At 39.0% G+C, this 20,766-nt stretch overlaps 2 protein-coding genes and 1 long non-coding RNA gene across 6 annotated transcripts in view; 2 read left to right on the top strand and 1 right to left on the bottom strand.

Annotated features, from left to right (window-relative positions):
* The first annotated feature begins 1,842 nt into the window (after positions 1 to 1,842).
* LOC116056910 (beta-1,3-galactosyl-O-glycosyl-glycoprotein beta-1,6-N-acetylglucosaminyltransferase) lies at positions 1,843 to 5,575 on the top strand. The gene is made up of 4 exons (XM_031309326.2): positions 1,843 to 2,438; positions 2,549 to 2,642; positions 3,515 to 3,919; positions 4,049 to 5,575. Exons 1-4 carry the CDS (start codon positions 2,143 to 2,145, stop codon positions 4,529 to 4,531), a joined length of 1,278 nt encoding a protein of 425 aa, XP_031165186.1. The 5' UTR covers positions 1,843 to 2,142; the 3' UTR covers positions 4,532 to 5,575.
* Positions 5,576 to 7,529: 1,954 nt separating this feature from the next.
* The window catches only part of LOC116056700, a 50,450-nt gene continuing 37,213 nt past the window's right edge, over positions 7,530 to 20,766 (bottom strand). Inside the window, exons 13-20 of one of the 4 annotated variants that reach the window (XM_031308989.2) lie at positions 17,115 to 17,282; positions 16,572 to 16,671; positions 16,238 to 16,369; positions 13,490 to 13,576; positions 12,602 to 12,700; positions 12,205 to 12,246; positions 10,171 to 10,203; positions 7,530 to 7,925 (exon numbers count right to left, since the gene is read on the bottom strand). In XM_031308989.2, coding sequence (XP_031164849.1) covers positions 7,895 to 7,925; positions 10,171 to 10,203; positions 12,205 to 12,246; positions 12,602 to 12,700; positions 13,490 to 13,576; positions 16,238 to 16,369; positions 16,572 to 16,671; positions 17,115 to 17,282 — 692 coding nt within the window. In that variant the 3' untranslated portion in view covers positions 7,530 to 7,894. Of the gene's footprint in view, positions 7,926 to 10,170; positions 10,204 to 12,204; positions 12,247 to 12,601; positions 12,701 to 13,489; positions 13,577 to 16,237; positions 16,370 to 16,571; positions 16,672 to 17,114; positions 17,295 to 20,766 lie in introns of all 4 variants that reach the window. The other 3 variants (XM_031308990.2, XM_031308993.2, XM_031308991.2) reach the window with 3 other exon arrangements.
* LOC116056701 lies at positions 13,947 to 17,289 on the top strand. The gene is made up of 3 exons (XR_004106632.1): positions 13,947 to 14,032; positions 16,259 to 16,314; positions 17,226 to 17,289. It is a non-coding gene; the product is annotated as an uncharacterized LOC116056701 (long non-coding RNA).

The raw sequence follows: 20,766 nt of genomic DNA, 5'->3' as shown, positions 1-20,766 counted from the left end.
TAGAAGTCTTTTTAGATCCTTAATCAGAGCAAGCAATTTTGCAAATGTATACCTAACTTCACATTTTAAAATGGACATGTTCTCATACAAGAGTTTAAATATTGCTTGTCTTTGATTCACTCCACACAAAATAATTGAAAACAACTTTGTTTGTTAAAGTAGCCCCATGTAAGCTTATATCTTAGAGAAAATAAATGGGAAAAAAGAAAGAAAATCATGATTTTAAATTATTTAAAAAAATATCACTATAACAGTAGTGTCACTTCACTAAAATTTGAGTAAAAGTTCAACAACTTGTTTCGACTGAACACAAGGTAGAGTTTTAGAATGGAAAACAGATTGGCTGATATGGCGTAGTTCTTTTAAGGGGGAAAACTGGAAATCACACGATAAAGTAAAGATGACTTTTCTTAGCTGACCTGGATCCTCAGTTGCCCAAAGTCTGATGTGTGTTGAAAGCTGGAAACATTTACTTTGCATTGAATGAATATAAGCTGTAGCTACAACTACAACAACTGACTTAAAATACTCCAAAATGTTAGCCTGGTTCTATATGTCTTAGTCCATATCCATGACATTCCACTTGCTGTCGGAAATTCTGCCGGATTTCACTCTTTTCAGCCGGATGTCCGTTACCTTCCGCTTTCTTTGTGTTGGAATTATAAACTCCAGTCGATTTATGAGGACTACGGTTAATGACCGGTGAAACAACCGTAACACCACGGTGCCCTGTAACTGGCTCACAGTAACCTTTTCACTGCTAAATTTAACTGCAAAGACCAGAACTGTCATTTGAGCGATCGTAACATTTAGAGAACACTCTTCTTCTATTTTGTTTAGAAAAAATAAGTTCAGATATCACAGTATTGTAATGCATTTACTGTAACTCTGCCGATTGGCAACCAAATAAAAACGGGTCCACAATCCATTTTGGATCCTGACCCTAACTTTGGGAAAGACTGGTCTATACTAACCTATGAAAGAAGAAAATCAAATTAATAAAACTCAGAGCTTGTGCACTTACATTTGGGTATCTGGAGTGCCTACCAACCTACAAATCTGTGAAATAAGACAATCCAGTCAGTGTTCTGTGGGCTGCCTAGATCAGAAAACATGGGATTTAACAAGAAATTCAGATTTGGCTCCCCTTTTCATGTCACACGCAGGCTCATTAGAATATACCGCCCCCTATCTGAGTATGTCCAGACAGAGAATACATGTATTTAGACAGACAGTATGGAAAAAAATTTTAATTGAACATTGAAGCATTAAAGTATCAACCTGAAAATCTGCATTATATATCTCCTAGTAGTAATGATGTAATGTGGTATAGAGGATGCCTACTTTGCACCTTTTAGTGTCTACTTTTTTTGTTTGTTTTGTTGTAAAATATGTCAAATGTTACTTCTTCATTGAAGATCCTTTTCAACAGTCTTTCAAAAATCTATATATTTAAAAATCTTGACTAAACATAAAAGTACAGTTTTAGAATTTTTTTATTTCAACTTTAGTAGGCTGAAAGGTAATAGTTTGCCTTTTGTTTATCTCCAAATCTCAATCTTTTCCCAATTCTTTTCATTTTTGTGCTGATTAGATTGCCTGGTCATTAAACTAGGAGCAGTTCAGCATTGTCTACAAGTACATATGAACTTTGCTCTATGGTCACCTTTATATTTCATACTTATAAAAACTGTTTGGCTAAAGAATTTATGTGTTCCTAACACATACATTGTTCACAACACTTATCTTGTTTCCAGGGACAAGAACTTGGAGTGACTAATCAGCCTGGATCCACAATGAGAGGAACTTATCTATACATTGTTAAACATGGGGATGGTCAGTAAATCACAGAATTAATCAATAACTAGAAAACCACCTGTACTGTGCCAGAGGACAAAGCCTCCATCAGACATTTTTAGCTTAGATTTTAAAGCTTCTATAATAAAACAGCTCAGCAGTGCATGTATCAAGGTCTTTGTAATGATTCAGGTAGGCCTTAATTATTTTAGACATATACTGTTTTATAGACATTAAAAAGGAAATCAGTTATTCTATGAAAGAAATATAAAGACTAAGTGCAGCTAGACTTCAAACAGAACTAACACTGTAAAAGTGTCGTAGTTGAGGTCCTCCTCACAAATAATGAAGCTACTAAAACATGGCTGGCTCCTGCTGAAGCTCACTGTTGCACTGGGATTTCTAGGGATACTTTCCCTGCTCAGTCGCCCAAAAATAGGTTGGGATCCTACCTACAGGTTCAGCTGGTTGGAGTATACAGATGCTGAAGACATCCCAGAGAAAGTGTGCAACTGTTCAGCAATCCTGCAGGGAGAGAGTGAGGCAGTGGAACAGGCCAAAATACTGACCATCACTAAAGACTTCCACAAGAGTGTTCAGATTCCTGATGAGTACTATATCAATGCAACCCAAGACTGCAGGTGCGTTGCTTTTAAATTCCAGGTTTCAGTAAGTGTATAACTGTAAGCTATTATTTCAATGTACTAAATTGAACAGAAATAAATATTTGTTCAATGTTGTGTATTTACAGGGAATTCAAGTTAAGTAGGAAATACTTAACATTCCCTTTAAGCCAGGAAGAAGAGGAATTCCCTCTGGCTTACTCCATGGTTGTGCATCATAAGGTATGTAGCCTAAATTTTTGTCTATATCGACAACGTCTCATTTCTGGGATTTTTCAGGGGCCACTGGGAATTCCGCCGGATGTCCTTCATTTAATTTTCCGGATATCTGTCAAAACAAGTTCCTTCCCGAGGCTATTTTGCAGAGGCACCATTGCTCCATCCGGCCCTTAGCATTGCCCAAGACATTATGATGGGTTTAAAGAAATGTCAATAAACCAGAGCACATTTTTCTCCCCTCCCTGAATGCTGTGTGGACTAGCCAGACCCTCCTCCGCAGCGCTGCGGAGGAAGCTCTGGCAATGCAAGCCTACTTAAATTTAAATTCAAATAAACTTTGTAGTCGGTCTAAACAATTCATTAAAGGGGCACTCCACTGATTTTATACATGGAGTTCAGTTTACTTGTCACAGGGTGAACTTCTCTGTCTGTGAACAGAACAGCTGTATAATGTGTTCTGTGCATCTGGAGCAGGTTTATAATAACCCTGATGATGTCATCAAGGTTATCTCAGCTTGATGTTAATGATTTAAAAAAAAAATTAAAAAAAAAACTGCATTTAAGTTTGAGTTTGAAAAAGTTGGCATTTTTGTGGCAGAGGTGTCTAATGACATAGTTTCTTTTTTCTTTTTTAGAACTTGTCCCGTACTAGAGACACAAAGTTATTACAATATTTTTGTCCCTGCTGCTTCAGTTTTGACCATTTCTGAAAATTCTGTCTTTTGTGAGTACCCCCAACTTCCTAGAAGAGCAATACTAAATTGTTGTTTGAGTGCCCCTTTAAATTGTCCCAAAAATAAAGAAAATGCATGTAACAATTAGTATATTAAACATACCTACACAAAAATGAATTGATCTTTTTTCATATACTCTAGGTGCAGACGTTTGAGCGACTGCTGCGAGCCATCTATGCACCTCAAAATATCTATTGTGTCCATGTGGACAAAAAATCAGAGGCTTCAGTCTTCTCTGCCATCAGTGCCATTACTTCCTGTTTCCCAAATGTCTTCATGGTCAGCAAGGCTGTAAATGTGGTCTATGCTGCCTGGCCACGAGTCCAGGCAGATCTTAACTGTATGGCTGATCTCTATAACGCCAAAACAAAATGGAAATATTTCATCAACCTTTGTGGCCAGGATTTCCCTTTGAAAACCAACTTGGAGATTGTGAGGGCGTTGCGTTCACTAAAGGGCGGTAACAGCTTGGAATCAGAAAAACTGCCTGAAGAAAAGCAGAGGAGGGTGTCAAATGTTTACCAGATTGTTGATGGTAAAATCCAGGTACTTTTTGGGTTGTTTTACATGGCTATATTGATAATTTGCACAGTAACTTTGTCATCGTAACTTTCTATTTAGGTTAACTTTAATGACCATAACCATCATATTAATTCAATATTTCAACTGTCTCAGGAGAAAGGAAAGACAAAGGAGCCACCTCCCTTTAACCTGCCCATTATGTCAGGAAATGCTTACATTGTGGTCAACCGAGGCTATATCCGCAGCGTGTTGGAGGACAAGCGAGTACTGGCACTGATCGAGTGGGCCAAAGACACCTACAGTCCGGATGAGTTTATCTGGGCAACCATTCAACGAATCCCTGGTGTCCCTGGCTCAACGTTACCCAACCGCAAATACGACATGACCGACATCAATGCGATTGCACGGCTGGTGAAGTGGCAGTCGCATGAGGGGCCACTGGGTTCACTGGAGACGGTGTACCCAGTATGTCAAGGCCACCATGTCAGGTCAATATGTGTGTATGGTGCTGGAGACCTGCAGTGGTTGCTTAAGCAGCATCACCTCTTTGCCAATAAGTTTGACACAGAAACCGATCCCATTGCTGTCTACTGCTTGGAGAAGTATCTGAGACAAAAGACACTACTTGCTACCTAGAATCCTGAGATATATGGGAGAATTGACCACAAGCTATTTAATTATCTTTTGCAACAGATCATTTAAATGAAACCATTTTCAAGATATATTAAAACTTATTTACATTTGATATATGTTTTCTAAAGTGATAAAAAACAAAATAATTGAAATTATACAGCAGATTTTCATGTCACTGGTGATCCGTCTCTATACTGCAGCCCCTCGGCCTCGAGGCCCTTTCACTGTGCACTTTGAAAGAGGTTTTTAAAAGTTTTGTTCCCACTATTTTAAATAACTCTCTGTCCACTGGCTATGTTCCCATCCTGCCTCAAGCATGCAGTAGTGCACCCACTGTTTAAGAATCCTAGCCTTGACCCTCTGGATTACATTTTTTTTAGAGCCATTTCTGAATTACAATTTTTAAGACTTTAGAGATTGCTGTTTACTTAGAGTTGATTTTTTTTTGCGAATAATTATGATATTTCTGACAAATTGCTATCAGGTTTCTGTTCACGTCACAGCACCGAAATGGCTCTCATCAAAGTGACACACAATCTTAATCTACTCACAGCTGATGCTGGTGATTGTTTGATTTTAATTCTTGATTTGAGCTCTGCATTTGACACAGTTTTCTCCGTCGACCGGATCTCCAGAAGGTCATTCATGCTTTTATTTTATGGGTTAGATTATATTAATGCACTGTATTGTATTCAGGGTAAAGCCAAAAAAACATCTCACGCCTTCAGCTGGTACAAAACGCAGCTGCTTACTAGAAGTAAGATTATATCAGCCCTAGCCTCTCTTCACTGGTTACCAGTACGTTTTAGAGTTGATTTTACTGACTAATTTTAAAGCACTTCATGGTTCAGCTCCCAGTTACATTGTTGAATTGCTGCTCCTCCAGGGTTTCCTCAGGGTCTTAAAAAGTCTAAAATTTCTAAATCCAAATTTTAGGCCTTAAAAAGTCTTAAATTCGCTGAAGTATTATGTTCTAGGTCTTAAATTATTTTAAACAGGTCTTAATTTTCCTACATCTATGCAACGCTACCTCCTATTCTCTTTTTTTTTTAAATTCCGTGGTGTTGTAGTTCTTTCTTTCGCTAGTCCAAATATAATTTCGCTGTATTACGACTACAGATGAGACCAACATGCAACTTATATTGCAGCCAATCAGCTTTCGTGTTATTGGTGCGAGTCTCTTTCAGATTGTACCACAGACATAAAACGGATTATTTTCTTCAGCTATGGGGAAGTGCAAGTTTAGCGTTACTTGGCTTGAAAAAACTGAATTTAGGGCTCAGTTGATGTTGTGATAAAGGTCTTAAATTTTATTCATAAAGGTCTTAAAAGTCTTAAATTTGACTTGGTGAAACCTGCAGAAACTCTGTCCTCTATGAACCAGAGCGCAGCCTCAGGTCCTCAGGCAGGGCTCTGCTGGCTGTTCCGAAGTCCCGTCTCAAAACTAAAGGTGACCAGCATTTGCAGTCAGGGCTCATCAACTCTGGAACTCCTGAAGATCTGAGAGTTGGAGAATCAGTGACAGCCTTTAAATCACTTCTAAAAACTTTTCTTTAAACAAGCTTTTTATTAATTGTGAGCACATCATTTTATTTCCAACATTCCCCTTTTTCTCCTAACATATCTCTCTTCATGTTGTTACTTCTGGGTATTTTATTTCCATTTTATTTTGTATTGTTATGATTGTCTGATTTGATGATGTCATTGCAGTGCTGTAATGTTTTTGTTCCTATTTTAGCCATGTAAAGCACTTTGTAACTTTGTTTTAAAAACAGGGAAAATGTACAGTGCCAAACCATTCCACATAGACTGAGGGAAAATTGCTGCTGCAAAAGGACCTAAAGCAGTCGATAGTGTGCTTGTATATGGGATTCATTTGTATTACTTTGATATTACAGGGTGTCAAAAAAGATTAATTTACTGTGACTTAATGAGGAAAAAAAAGGAGTCAGTACGGGCTGGGTACTTTGTGATTATTATGCAATGAGCAATGTGTTTATTGTGGTGTATGGCATACTTTTTTAAAAGACTGTTGAGGAGAAACACATCTTTAATAAAGTAAAACATTCAACATATTTACAACAAATGAATACCTTGCAAGCCACAAATGTATGCAAATATAATAAAAAGCAAAACGACCAAAATAAACCATGACTTAATTTACACTGGTACACAGTTCTGCTTTTAGGTGAAGTCATCAGATCAGAGTAATATCAAACTGTAGCAACTGAAAGCATGCAACACTGCAGCTACTGATAACTACGGTGGCTCTGAGAGCTCAACGCACTGCAACTTACAGTAAGAAAACACGAGCAAATACAGAAAACTATGCTGAAATTGGCAGTGCATTTCTGTATTTGGTTGTGTTTTCTGACTTTGCTGCACATGGGTTGTCAAATACATGTTTTCTTAATTTGCTTGTGTTTTGTTGCAGTGCGCTGAGCTCTCAGGGCCATCATAGATTATCGTAGTATTTTCACAGTGACATACAGTGGAAATAGAGCAGCCTATGATAGCCTTTAAAGATTGTATGAAGTGTTGAATGAGATGGCGACATAATGTAACACTGTGACAGGAGCCACCTACATGCTTGGAAACTATTCATAAATCAGCTTGGCACTTCTGTTTCATGCCATTTCAACAGAACAGACGTGTACAGTAAAAAGATTTTATGTGTGGATCATATTTTGGGTGCACCTTGACTTCCTAAAATTACAGTCTAAATTGAGTGTCCCTTAACATTACAGCCTATTGACAGAGCCACAGTACAGTAACATCCCAATTGTCCAGGCAACACAAATGTTCATTTGTGAGCAGATGGGCTGTAATACAACTTATGTTTGCATGTGTTTAGTTATTAGGTGAAAGAGTCATGAGCCTCGCTACGGCTGCTGAGAATCCACACTGATTATTACCATGGTTACAAAAGATACAGATGGCAACTGACAGGGTAGAATAATACACATGAATGTAACAAAGCCGGTTAGTAATTCCTCCAAAGTGAATTACATAATTATCAAAGTATTGTTCAAATTAAAAGATTTGTCAAAGAAAACAAAAGCTAGAATGGGGTACACAATTAAGTGCTGTGTAAGGTACAGTAATACAGGATAAAGCATCTTCCCTTCAGCACAGCGAGTCTCTGACCTGTACATGTTCAGCAGCACTCTCGGATTTGTACTTTCCTCAAAGAACAAGCAAAGGACTGATGTTTTATTACCACAGCTTCTCTCTTTCTAACCCATTGCAACAACTATGTGCCATACACATCATGCTGCAGGCTGGCTTATATTCAGATATTATGCTGCGGTAAAGTACAGCATAATGCAGGGAGAAGATAGGCAGCAGCCAGGTATCGTGTAACTGTCAAACAAAAGAGTTCCCCTTCTTGTCGGCTCTGAGTGGGAGAGAAGATGAGGGGAAAAAAACATTGAGGCATTAGAATTAAACATTTACAGCAGGGGGATTGCCAATGAAAAACATATGTGAGAAATAAAAACAGTAGTCGGATCATAAACTGTGTATCTCTGCAAAAGCTAAATAGGCCTGTTGCAGGTGGCTAATACCCTGCAAATAGGATCTTCTAACACATACACACACAGCACTTATGTGTAAACACTCTCTTTATCTCTGCAGTGTCCGCATGCTGTTTGATTGGGCCAATACCTCTTTTTTTCATATTAGTCCAGGCAAAGTAACTCATTTTGGAGCCAAAAATAGAACTAATTGTAAAATATTTTTTTTGCAGCTTAGATCATTTCTATAAGGTGTCCAGAACAACTAAGAAGTGTCTAACAACCTAAGAAATCCTAGTTGAGGAAATATGTTTAATTCTCATCAATCCGAGATTGATTGGGGTGGCAGTAGCTCAGTGCGTAGGGAGTTGGGTTGGAGAGATGCCAGTTCACTTCCTGGGCACTGCCAGGTGCTCTTGAGCAAGGCACCGTACCCCCCCAACCGCTCAGGGCGCTGGTCCAGCACTGGCAGCCCACTCACTCTGACATCTCTCCATTAGTGCATGAATAGGTCCTGAGCATGTGTGTGTATTTCAGGCCTGTGTGTAGTGATTTCTAACAAACAGAGTATAAATTGTAATTTCCCCATTGGGGATCAATAAACAGTATAAATTATTATTAAATTATGTGTGCCAGTAAGGCCAGACAACAATACACCCCAATGGGGCTATTTTTTTCCTTTACTCTTATCAAAATAAAACTTATACAATGAAAGTATCCATGAAAAGTAGATTTTTTTGTATTACAAGTTTCTTTGAAAATGAATTTGAATATGCAAATGAGCTATACACTAAACAAATATAGGCTACCCAAAATATACCCGCATAGGCTTAATTTTTTCCTTTACTCCTACCATAATAAAAAGTTCCATAGTCTTCGGGTCTTTTACCAAATGATGGAGTGGAAAGGGGGAAGTGAACGTATGGACCCAAAAGACTGGGGGTGGCATGTTTTGGATGGGAGATTTATGCCAATAATGACCGATTAGCCTGCGGCACCACCAGAAATACTAGATGTAGTCCGCTGTAGTTGCAAGAAAGACTGCAGCACAAAGAGAGCACAAGCAAAAAACATGGACTCCCTTGCACTGCCATTTGTGGAGAATGTTGTGGTACTGGCTGCACAAACTCACAGTTGCCTGATTTATCAGATGAATATGACCCAGAGGGGAAGAACTAAGCAAAGGACAAACTAGGAACTGATATAGGGGTTGCCAGAAAAAAAAACATTAAAAAAAAATTTAAAAAGAAAAACAAAAAAAATAAAATAAAATAAAAAACACCAAAAAAAACCCCTCCCCTGTTGTTGCTACCTTGTCGTGGTGGGGAGGCTTGTGTGCCTCTGTGACCCTGAAGACTATACCGGCAGGGGTTATACCCCTGGCAAGTACTACCAAGCCAGGCAGTTTTCAGGTTAGAGGCCAGTCTAAAAGCAGCATTGCCATCACCCATTGGCAGTAGGATGATTGGATGAAGATTGGGCCGATGTATTTGTCATACATATGAATGGTGTTTCTGCCTATGCAAATTAGGGCATATTCAATAAGTGTGGAGCTCATGTGCATATTCAAATTAATTTCAAAAGAAACTTAGTAAAAAAAAGTTACTTTTCATGTATACTTTTACTATGTAAAGTTTTATTGTGGTAGGAGTAAAGGAAAAAATTAAGCCTATTTGGGTGTATTTTGGGCATATTCGATTAGTGTATAGCTCATTTGCATATTAAAATTAATTTTCAAAGAAACTTGTAATACAAAGAAATTTACTTTTCATGGGTACTTTCATTGTGTAAAGTTTCATTTTGATAGGAGTAAAAGAAAAAAATAGCCCCATTGGGGTGTATTGTTGTCTGGCCTTACTGGCACACATCTCGGATTGATGAGAATTTAACATATTTCCTCAACTAGGATTTCTTAGGACTTTTAGTATGTTGTTCTGGACACCTCATAGAAATGATCTAAGCTGCAAAAAATTATTTTACAATTAGTCTGTCGTAAAACGCTACTTTGCCTGGACTATATGGGCAATTTCTTTTCATTAAATAATGGGGAAATACTGTATATAGCAATCATGTTCTTTGTCTCTGTTAAATTCACTCACTGACAGAGAACAATGGCCCATTACTTACTTAGCTGCTGTGTCTTGCAATTCTGTATCCAGTCTGGTTTAGCATTTGGTTGGATGGCAGAGAGCAAAGGTTAGTGAGGGAGGTAAACAAGTGTCAGGGGGGCGACCATATTGTCAGTACACATGCAGTTACTGGGGATTAGTAGCCTGTATTCACACTGCCGTAGGGTAGGGGAGGGTAAATGGAAGGAAAGGAAAACAAGCATCAGTGCTCTAAAGTGGGAGTGATCAAGGTCAAAGGAGTGATTTCCCAACAATAAAGCAGTCAAAACTTAAACACTTTTTTTGGTCTTGGTCAATCTATTGTTTTCACACTCAAGCCATGGCCCCTTAGATAATGGATAAAGTTAAAGTTATATTTAGATTATTTTAGATTAGATTAGCTTTGACTTTTCCAAGGTCTCATCTCTCTCTCATTTCCACTAAAGCATCAGCAAGTGTGTTAGTGAATATTTTTAGCAGCCTGTGAGCTGAAAACAGACTTGTTTCTCTTTTTACACTGATCTTTTTTGACATCTTAATAGAAATGGCTGAATAGAAAGTAATCCTAAAAATCATAAACATAAAATCTAATGTATCATATTTTTCATGGTATTCTACAGTATTTTCCACAGATTCTGTCCTCACCAGTAGTCGTGTATATCTCCTCTCAGTAGCAAAGAAGTATGACATTATAGCACTGCGGGTGATAAAGACCTTTTTTCCTTAACCTTAAACAGCCTTTTTCTAAACCTTAACCTCATTTTAACCTCATACCTTAAAGCCACTGTGTTTTTTTTTTTACTTTGGGGCAATCGTGTTACCTTGCAAGCCCGCTGGATTCTCGCAATATCACAACATCACAATATCACAATATCACACGAGAATCGCGATATTAAGAGATCACACAAAAATCCATCTTGTTTTGTTTGTTTCAAGTAATGCGTTTATGTCTGAGCCACCGTGACTCGGACTAATCAGCGTCCTGTGAGGAGCTACTGGCAGCTAGGTTGAGGTTTAGGTGTGTGTGACGACACGGAGAGGCGGCTGCTCGTTCAAAACAACAGTGGCGACTCCTAAAGAGGTTAGCGTATAATCTGCAATAGCATCAGTTATATCAGAACTGGAGAGTATTTCTTCATTGAAAGAAGAGAAAAGAACGGCACTGAAGGTTTTTTGCGATGGAAAAGATGTTCTCACTCTTCTTCCGACTGGCAAAACAATTGATTAACCAACTGGCTCCGTTGGTAGTGAAGAAATCTGAATGGTTGAAGTCCATGATGGACAAATGATTCATCCAAATAACCTGCCAAGTATTTTCTGAAAGTGCCTGCCCTTTTCGAAAACAGTTTCCAATGACGGCTTCTCAGATGGTTCTGAGTAACAAACCATCTGGTGAGTCAGGTCAGTAATCTTGTGGTGGGATCAATAAAGCAACATACAACAATGTACACTGCTACTGTAATGACTTTGTTTTAGTATTTGTGGTAACTGGGCACTGCTTTTTGCAAGAATGCTTTGTGCTAATAGTTCTAACTCATCTCACTGGAAGCTATCATTAGCCAGCTGCAATTAAAATACTGTGCCTCATCCATACCTTGTTTTACACTGCAGTAATATTTTGCTGCCAATTATGAGAAAGTCTGACTGAAACTCTAAACCCTTTGCAACCATTCATACTAACAGAGAACTCAGTATTTTCCAGTTTGGAGTCTATGCATTATGCACTATGCATTGCACGTAAGTTGCATAAGAAACCATCAGACCAGCCAAGCTTGGGGAGTGACTGTGTATAAACAGTTGTTAGTCAGCTACCTCAGGGTTTATACTGTTGATTTCTACTAAAATGTCACAGACGAAAGGTGAAATTAACCAATTCACAGGGACAGCCACATCCCAGACTGAGAGAAGTAAGAAAATCAATATCTTGCTCATTTTATGCCAAAGGGCAGTCAAAGGTTAGTCCCAGCATGAGAAAATTCAATAGCATTGAAGGATTTTTCAGGGAGAATTCTACACAACCAACTGATCAATACAGGCAGGTAAGGTCATTTACCTCATGCATGCAAATTTGTGTATACCCCTCTCCTCGTCATACCTTGGGGCAGAGTGAGAGATTTTTTAGTCCACAAACAGTCGCTGGAAACAAACGATTATACGACTTGTCTAAGCTTCTACAGTTTTGACAAACAGGTCAAGTTGACGGCCAAAACTGGAATGGAGGAGGGGAGGCATGGTAGTTAATGTTACAATGTTCACATTGTCACTCTATGCAGATAATGATGGCAGGCTCAAAAATAGATAAAACGGACAAGGTTTCCTGACAGATTGCCATTAAGTGGTATTGTAAGCTTTCAAGATAATCACATAAATACAAACAAACAAGGGTAAAATGTGTTTTTGTTTTCACCTTGTGTGACCACCAAAAAGTGAATGTTAACAGGCGGACTCACTTTACAATGCTGGGTGGAATGTGGACAAACTCCATTGGGATGATTTCCCCAAGCTCCTGCAGACTGTTCACATACTTGATCTTACTGCTGAACTTGGAGCTGTAGAAAACAGAAACCATAAAGGTTTGTCTCAGTCAGTATTGTAGTTGAGTCACCACTGTCGAGTCCGAGTCAATTCTCGAGTCTCCAGTGCTCGAGTCCAAGTCAGAATCCGAGTCAGCAAAGAAGTCAGAGTCGAGACAGAGTCGACTCACCATTAACTGAGTTGGAGTCCTAATCGAGTCACGAGTCCAGAGAATAGTGACTCGAGTCCAGGACTCAAGTACTCTATCACTAACCCCTGCATGAAGCAGTTACATTTATTTTTATGACCTTTACACATAAAAGTAGTCAGAAATTTCATCCAACTTCCGAGTCCTATTTCATGAATGCTCAAGTACGATTTCATAAATCCTTGACTCCAAGTCATCAGTGTGTGAATCCAAGTCCAGTCACAAATCCAGAAAATAGCAACTAAATAGTACTACATCACTGATCTCAGTATGGTGCAATGTGATGAAGCAATAGCATAAGTTCAGTCAGGAAGTATATCCTTTTGCATGCTTAGGCCTGTCGTTTTATTTCTTATGCATCCTGCCATTTGTTAGGGCCATAAAGGGTGATCTGTGGTGGTTTCATGTAATAGATCACAAATGATTCCCATAGATGAAGATAGTGAAATATTGTATCCCCGAAACTGATAGACTGATACTGGTGGCATGAATATATATAGTTATTGGTAAAGTTAAGAGTGCAATGTGTGCACTTTCTGAAATAAAACCTGTGATGTACATCCTGTCCTGTGTGATGTGTGTCATCTACAGTATATGTTAAGTACAACAATGAGACCTTATAAAGGGTCTGGTGATTCCCAGCAAAGTCCGTATAAACCAGGAAGGATGGACAATGATGAACATCTTAAGGTTTTTCTTCAGTCTATGGGACAGGAGGAGAGACAGAAGTGGTGCAAAAAGATTAGTAAACGCTTCATTAATAACTATAACTCATAACCATTCCTGCTGGCAGGTATAAAGTACGTTTTAACGTATCACTTATTTTATTTACTGTCTGCCATTTTATTTGAGTGTGATCTTTCTACATTAATAGACCTTTTTTACAGCAGACATGTTGACATGTCATAGTAGGAAAAGCACAGGTGTATTCAAAATCATTCATGATGGCTGCATTCCACTTAGAAGAGGTCCTGGTATTGAGCATGCTGACTCACTGAAATAGCTTACTGGGACACTTGATGGAATTGAGCCATCGTTAAGGTTATCAATTTCAGCCGTGCTTTTCCTACTATGACAAGTCAAAATGTCTGCTGTGAAAAAGGTCCATAAAGTGCCATCAAATCTTCCCACAATGGAGTGAGCAAAATTATTGTCCATGGTATGTACACTATTTCTGTTAACAATCCCACAATGCAATGTGTTGCGTTCTATAGATGTGCCAAATACCTATCAGTGATGACTTAAAATGATGATTCATTCAGTGTCAGAAATCTCAATTTACTGCTAACTATAAAGTAAACTACTGCCTGTCTATTATATAGGGAGTAGTGAATGAGGGAGTGATTTCTGACAGAGTTTATAATCTGTGACATAACTGTTCTGTTAATCTTAGGCTGGCTGCTAACCTGCCCTGCTGGATACTGTTCAGAACAATTACAGTCAAAAGGTACAACTTAATTCATCACACATTTGTTGTTGAACATTAGAAAAAAGGTTTATGTTTATTCCAGTCAGTACTTATGATAGGTATGACCCCTACTGGTCTACTTATGAAACTATCTTGATAAGAAGTGATGGAACTAATGTCCAAATTAAAAAAACAATTATCAATCATGGGCTGAGTTATAGCTATGTCTTGTATCACAGTGAAAACCAACTCATTCAAGCAAATAAGGAAGTGAAAATCATTATGTATTGATATAAGTTTAGCTGAGCATGCATTATTGTATTCATATAAACTATTTTGTACTATGTATGTACTGTACTCTACATACATACACTCTGATATTGAGTGAGAAATCTTTCTAAAGTCTCTCTTTTCTAAAGAGCACATTAATAAAAAGGTTTTACAAAGACAAAGATGATTTTTTTTTCCACTTTTGCCATTCAAGGTTGCTTTTCTTTCTTTTTAATCAAACAAATGTGATTTGAAATTCTTCATTACAGTCTGCTTTAGACATGCTGCATAATATACAAATGTTATATAATGTTATTTAAACTCAATATAAATATATGTAATATATAATCAAAAATAATGCCCCCATGTAAAAGATCCCAGTCCAAGAAAAAACAACACTAAAGAAAATAAAAAACACTAATATAATTTAAGCTGCAAGCAGCGTTGGACTGGCCCTCGCTCCTCTTTGCCCATCAGGGTTACTGGTGGACGGCGATCCACACGACCCTGCATTTGCTCAACCATCAGATGTGCGCCGTTTGAGATGGTGTATTGCAAAAGTTGTACCAAGTGTAGGGGGCGGGGCAAACCGCCATCAATGAAAAAGGAACTCTCTGCTGAGTTCAATGATACCTCACACAGTAGTCTACGATAAATGGGTCACTAGTTATGAAAGGTGGCGTGGCTTAAGCATAGGGGACGGGCCAAACCATCTCCAATGAAAAGGGAACTCTCTGCTGAGTTCAATGATACCTCACACAATGGTCTACATCAAACGGGTGTAGACCATTGTCTATTTGAAGTCGATCTGATGAAATCTCTAGGAGGAGTTCGTTAAAGTATAGCACCTTGACTTTTAGGCCTACTTCCTGTTGCCATTAGGGGGCGCTATGACTTTGAGTAAATAACGGCCTTTATATGTCCTCAGGGTTGGACTCTTATGAATCCTGAAAAGTTTCGAGCCAACTGGACAATGTACACTCAAGTTACACCCACTTCCTGTTTCGATGGCGAAACGCACAAAATGGCCGCCCCGCCACGGCCATGCCCTATGATGAAAAGTTTTTCTTTTAATAACTTTTCATCTCTAAGGTCTTAAGATGGCACAGACCAAATTTGAAGTCGATCAGATGAAATCTCTAGGAGGAGTTCGTTAAAGTACGACATGTGGAAATGGCCAAAATCGCACTAATTTGGAACTTTCAATTCAAAATGGCGAACTTCCTGTTGGGTTTACAGTATGGCTCCAATGACGTTTTTTTATACGTGTTGACATGCTTCATATGTGTACCAAGTTTCGTGAGTCTACGTTAAACGTACTGCAGGGGCTCAATTTTTTTTAATTTTGTAGGGGGAGCTAGCGAGCCATTTTTGTGCGCCTATTCCCGAAACCCTTAAAATAGGTACATTTTCACCCGACTTGATGCGAACGCCAATTTTGGTGAGTTTCTGAGTATGTTAAGCCCCTCAAAAAGGCGATTAATTTGCCGGAAGAAAGTAGGAATAATAATTCCTTCAGTTTCAATAGGGCCTTTGCCGCTGTCTGCGCTTGGGCCCTAATTATTAGAGACAAATACACTGTTGTGTCTGTCAAGGGTCAAACTATTTTTATGAGAAAAAAAAACTGGAGAGAGTGTGTGCCTTTATACATTACAGTTTCTGTGATTTTGTTTGTGTGCATATTACCTTCTGTCTATCATTTGGTAGCACTTTTTCATCCAGGTAAAGCCGGGCATCCTCCTGCGAGGTGTGGCGCCATTCAGGTAAACGATCATGTAATCTTCTGCCACCATTAGTTCCAAGGTACTTATAACATACCTACACAGACAATAGAAAACACTGTGTAAGACGAGCATAACATGAGGACTGTAACAAAAGCAACACAAGCAAATGTCTTGTTAATTGAATGGTATAATATACATAATCAATTGCAAATGTTGCTATTGCAGCATATTAATGTCCATTGTTCTGGCTTGTTTACATGTCCACAGATGTTTGATGATGTAGTGGCTTCACTTACAGAAAAAGGTTTTCCATTACATAATTGTAATTGTCACAGTCGCTGTCCGGTAGGAAGCATGCTGCAAACACGATGATGGCATTCTGTTCGGCGTAATAACCTTAAACATAAAAAGACAGTGGGTCTCACTTCCAGTGCATATGCACAAACCTGTGCTTTTGTCCTGTAGGAAACTGTTTTCTCAAAAAGATTTGAAATTGCTAACAATTTGCCACCTTTCCCCCTTACTGAAAAAGAGGCTTGGGGAAATGCAGGGCAGATACAGTATTTCAAATTGGCGTGGCATATGTGTCTTCAGTTTCCAAACAAGGACATTTTGAGATAAAACACTCACCCTTCCGTCAAAGTAGTTTCTAACATTGAGCTGGAATTGATTTACTACAAGTTTATTGATCCATTTCAAACAAGGGAAAAAAACAGCAAGATACAACTGAATGGGGAGCATCAAGTGGGAGGACATCAGCAGAGACCAAATGGTCAAAAGCTATGAAACATACAGCAATAACAGGTATGTATGGATTTTAAGCATTTGTATTTGCATACCTCCATGAGAAATTACTCTTTTGTATGGCTCAATGCACTTCATATCAATGCGATGCTCCTGCTCTCCAATCATCACGCTCCTCCACAGCCTGTTTTCCCTGCTCTCCTCAGCTGATCTGTGTCCTGCGATGGCATCACTTGATGCTGCTCCTGCACCCAGATTAGACTCTTTTGAGTCCCCTGTTTGTGCCATAAAGACATAGATGACATAACAACGAATTTATATTTTGCTGGACTTTCTTTTGGTAATATACAATGTGAGTGTGTCTGTCTGCATGTCCTGTTATACATGTTTGACAGAGGAGGGCCGTCAGGGCCAGCAAGGCCTTCTCTGCTGGCCAAGAGACTGTCAGAAGATTGTCAGAAAATTATATTTTTTATAATTACATATATAGATAGATATAGATATATAAATGTATATTTTACAAAGTACGTTCCCACGAGTCTATTACCGTAATTTAATTGCTACTCTCTCCCTCGGTTGTGCGGTTTCCAGTGCATTTCATAAATTCAAGCTTTTATCCAATCGGATTTCCCCCTCTGTTCTGTGTCCACGTAAAAAATCTTCTCTGAGGCCTTCAGAATTTAGAGTGAATCCCTCTGCTGAATAGGGACAATGTTGTTGATTGTCATGTTCTTTAGCCAATCAAATGTCGCCCTGTTGGGCGTATTCTTTGACAGGACAGAGCCAGTTAGTATACGGTGGCAGAGAAGCATACCTAGCTAGCATCACATAACCTTAGCAGTAACGTTAGTAAGTTATTTTCGAGTTTTAAATGCAAAATTAATGCAAGAAAGGAAGATGTACTTTCTCTTTAAATGATGAGCAGCTTTTGGTAAGTTTAATGTATTTTTCTGCATTATAGTAAAAGGATTTTACTAGCTTTTAAGGCTAACCGCTTGCTTTAGATTGTTGCTGCCGGTGTCGTGCCAAGGTACTTATCCCCGCCAGGATTTGTATCCCCCTGGCCGCGGGAGTACGCGTACACTCAGAGCTTCGGTCCCCCTACAGGTTGTCTCATTGGAACTACAGCTGCAGAGCGTGCTGCTCTAACTGCTGCACTCCGAATTCACCTCTTAAATGGAACAAATAGCGACGTGGAAGACTCAACAGGGTTTTCCATAGTAACAAGGTTCTCGTTTATCTACATTAATACGTTTATTTGTCTGTTACATTAAGGCGACGTGTGAATTGTTTAATGCTTTGTTTATTATTGTGGATTAATCAACAGTGTTTTCCAAGGTTCCATATTGACATGCACCTTAGCTATAGGCCGACTGATAGGCCTGCCTATGTGAGTCATGCTGGTTTATGAACAATATTTTTTCCTTGGCTTTGCTAACCCCTGCCCTCTAACGTGATTTCTATTTTAATTTAATTTAGTTTAATATGGCTTTTCAATTACCCGATTTGTTCACCTGTCTACCATATAAGTTACAGAGGGGATACACAAAATATCAGGCCGTTTTTTCCCTGATATAATGTGTATCCCCTCCCCTAGCATGCAAAGGGTCTGTCCTGTCCTCGTGTGTTATTGTCTGTGTTTACCAGGTCACAATAAACAACCTGAAATAATATGGAGATGTCTGCTGTGTTCTAGCAAAAGTTACATAGGGGATACACATTATATCAGGCTGTTTTTCACCTGATATAATGTATATCCCCTCCCCTAACATGCAAAGGGTCGGTCCTGTCATCATGTGTGTTATTTTCTATGTCTACCCGGTCACAATAAACAACCTGAGATAATTTGGAGATGTCTGCTGTTTTCTAGAAAAGTTACATAGGGGATACACAAAATATCAGGCTGTTTTTCACCTGATATTTTGTGTATCCCCTCCCCTAGCATGCAAAGGGTCTGTCCTGTCCTCATGTGTGTTATTGTCTGTGTTTACCAGGTCACAATAAACAACATGAGATAATATGGAGATGTCTGCTGTTTTCCTGTTTCCTGTAACTATTGCTAGAAAATAGCAGACATCTCCATATTATCTCAGGTTGTTTATTGTGACCTGGTAGACACAGAAAATAACACACATGATGACAGGACAGACCCTTTGCATGCTAGGGGAGGGGATACACATTATATCAGGTGAAAAACGGCCTGATATAATGTGTATCCCCTCTGTAACTTATATGGTAGACAGGTGATCAAAGCGGGTAATTGAAAAGCCATATTAAACTAAATTAAATTTAAACAGAAATCACGTTAGAGGGCAGGGAGGGACGGGTTAGCAAAGACGAGGAAAAAATATTGTTCATAACCCAGCATGACTTACTTAGATAGGCCTATCAGTCGGCCTATAGCTAAGGTGCATGTCAATATGGAACTTTGGAAAACACTGTCGATTAATCCACAATAATAAACGACGCATTAAACAATTCACACGTCGCCTTAATGTAACAGACAAATAAACATATTTATGTAGATAAATGAGACCCTTGTTTCTATGGAAAACCCTGTTGAGTCTTCCACGTCGCTATTTGTTCCATTTAAGAGGTGAATTCGAAGTGCAGCAGTTAGAGCAGCACTTTTAGCTGCAGCTGTAGTTCCAATGAGACAACCTGTAGGGGGACCGAAGCGGCGTGACGCGGCCAGGGGATACAAATCCTGGCGTGGATAAGTACCTTGGCACAACACCGGTGTTAAAGGGTTTGAGCAGTGTCAGTGGCCGCTGTGCCCTTGTGTGTGCGTGGCGTCATGTGTGTTGTTGAGCCCAGCAGCTTGGCTGGAATTTTTGGGGAAGCCTGTTGATCGCTGATTGTGTTATTGATTGCTTTGTGGTCATCATATGAGTAAATGTGACCGGTTTGTTTTTGTTAAATCACTTTATTCCACACGATAAAGTCCTAGTGTCATGGTGAGGTTATTCAAAGGTGGTTCAATTGCTGTAGGAAAGCACTGAAGGAGGCCTGTACTAGGAAGCAAGATTTGGCGTTAACGAGGTAACTTCAGGTTCAACCCAGGGTTTTGTGTATCACAACGGTGGATCACTTGTTACTTGGTTAAATCACCGTGGTAACTTATGATGAACACCTAACCTGCTCGGGAGCAGGTTATGTTGGAGATTAGAAATCAACCGGTTTTAAAGCACCGCCTACTGACCAATCAATAGGAGAGAGAGAGGTGCGCTCATAAAAGTTCAAACATTTAGAGACTGACAACCACGTTAACATTCCCTGATGGGTATTTTTATGAAAGATATTTATTTTCAGTGGAGGGAATGACGTAGGCCTATAGGCTATTTGTCGGCTTCTTGAGCCGTGTGTTGCCAATGCCACACATTGGTTTGAATTATGTTTTTATATTTTTTATTTGCTCTCACGATCGCTTACCACTGCCAGGGTTGCAACTGATAATATAATAGGCTAAAACAACGACAGTTTATGGAAAGCAAAAGTGTAATTATGGTCAGATCTTGTGCCTGACTGATGGGGAAGTGATATTGATAAGAGTTGTGATTTAGCATAACAGCGTCAGTTTTTTTTTTGCCAGCTTTGCTTCCTGTGTTTTGCCTGTAAAACCGTGTCTGTGTTCTTCATATTTATGTAGAATTATAGTTTGCTCTTACTAGTGCAGTGCCCGTTGAAAATGTGCCTGTTTGGAACGGGTGATTACTTGGCCTGTGGTATTGCTGCTTGTAGAATTCA

The sequence above is a fragment of the Sander lucioperca genome, chromosome 2 (genome assembly GCF_008315115.2).
Source record: "Sander lucioperca isolate FBNREF2018 chromosome 2, SLUC_FBN_1.2, whole genome shotgun sequence".
NCBI classification, from domain to species: Eukaryota; Metazoa; Chordata; class Actinopteri; order Perciformes; family Percidae; genus Sander; species Sander lucioperca.
This window is presented reverse-complemented; position numbering and strand designations above follow the sequence as displayed.

Coding starts and splice junctions, on each gene's coding strand:
- LOC116056910 (XM_031309326.2), top strand. CDS start 2,143: ATGAAGCTACTAAAACATGGCTGGCTCCTGCTGAAGCTCACTGTTGCA. Junction 2,643..3,514: donor CCATGGTTGTGCATCATAAG/GTATGTAGCCTA, acceptor CATATACTCTAG/GTGCAGACGTTTGAGCGACT. Junction 3,920..4,048: donor TTGTTGATGGTAAAATCCAG/GTACTTTTTGGG, acceptor CAACTGTCTCAG/GAGAAAGGAAAGACAAAGGA.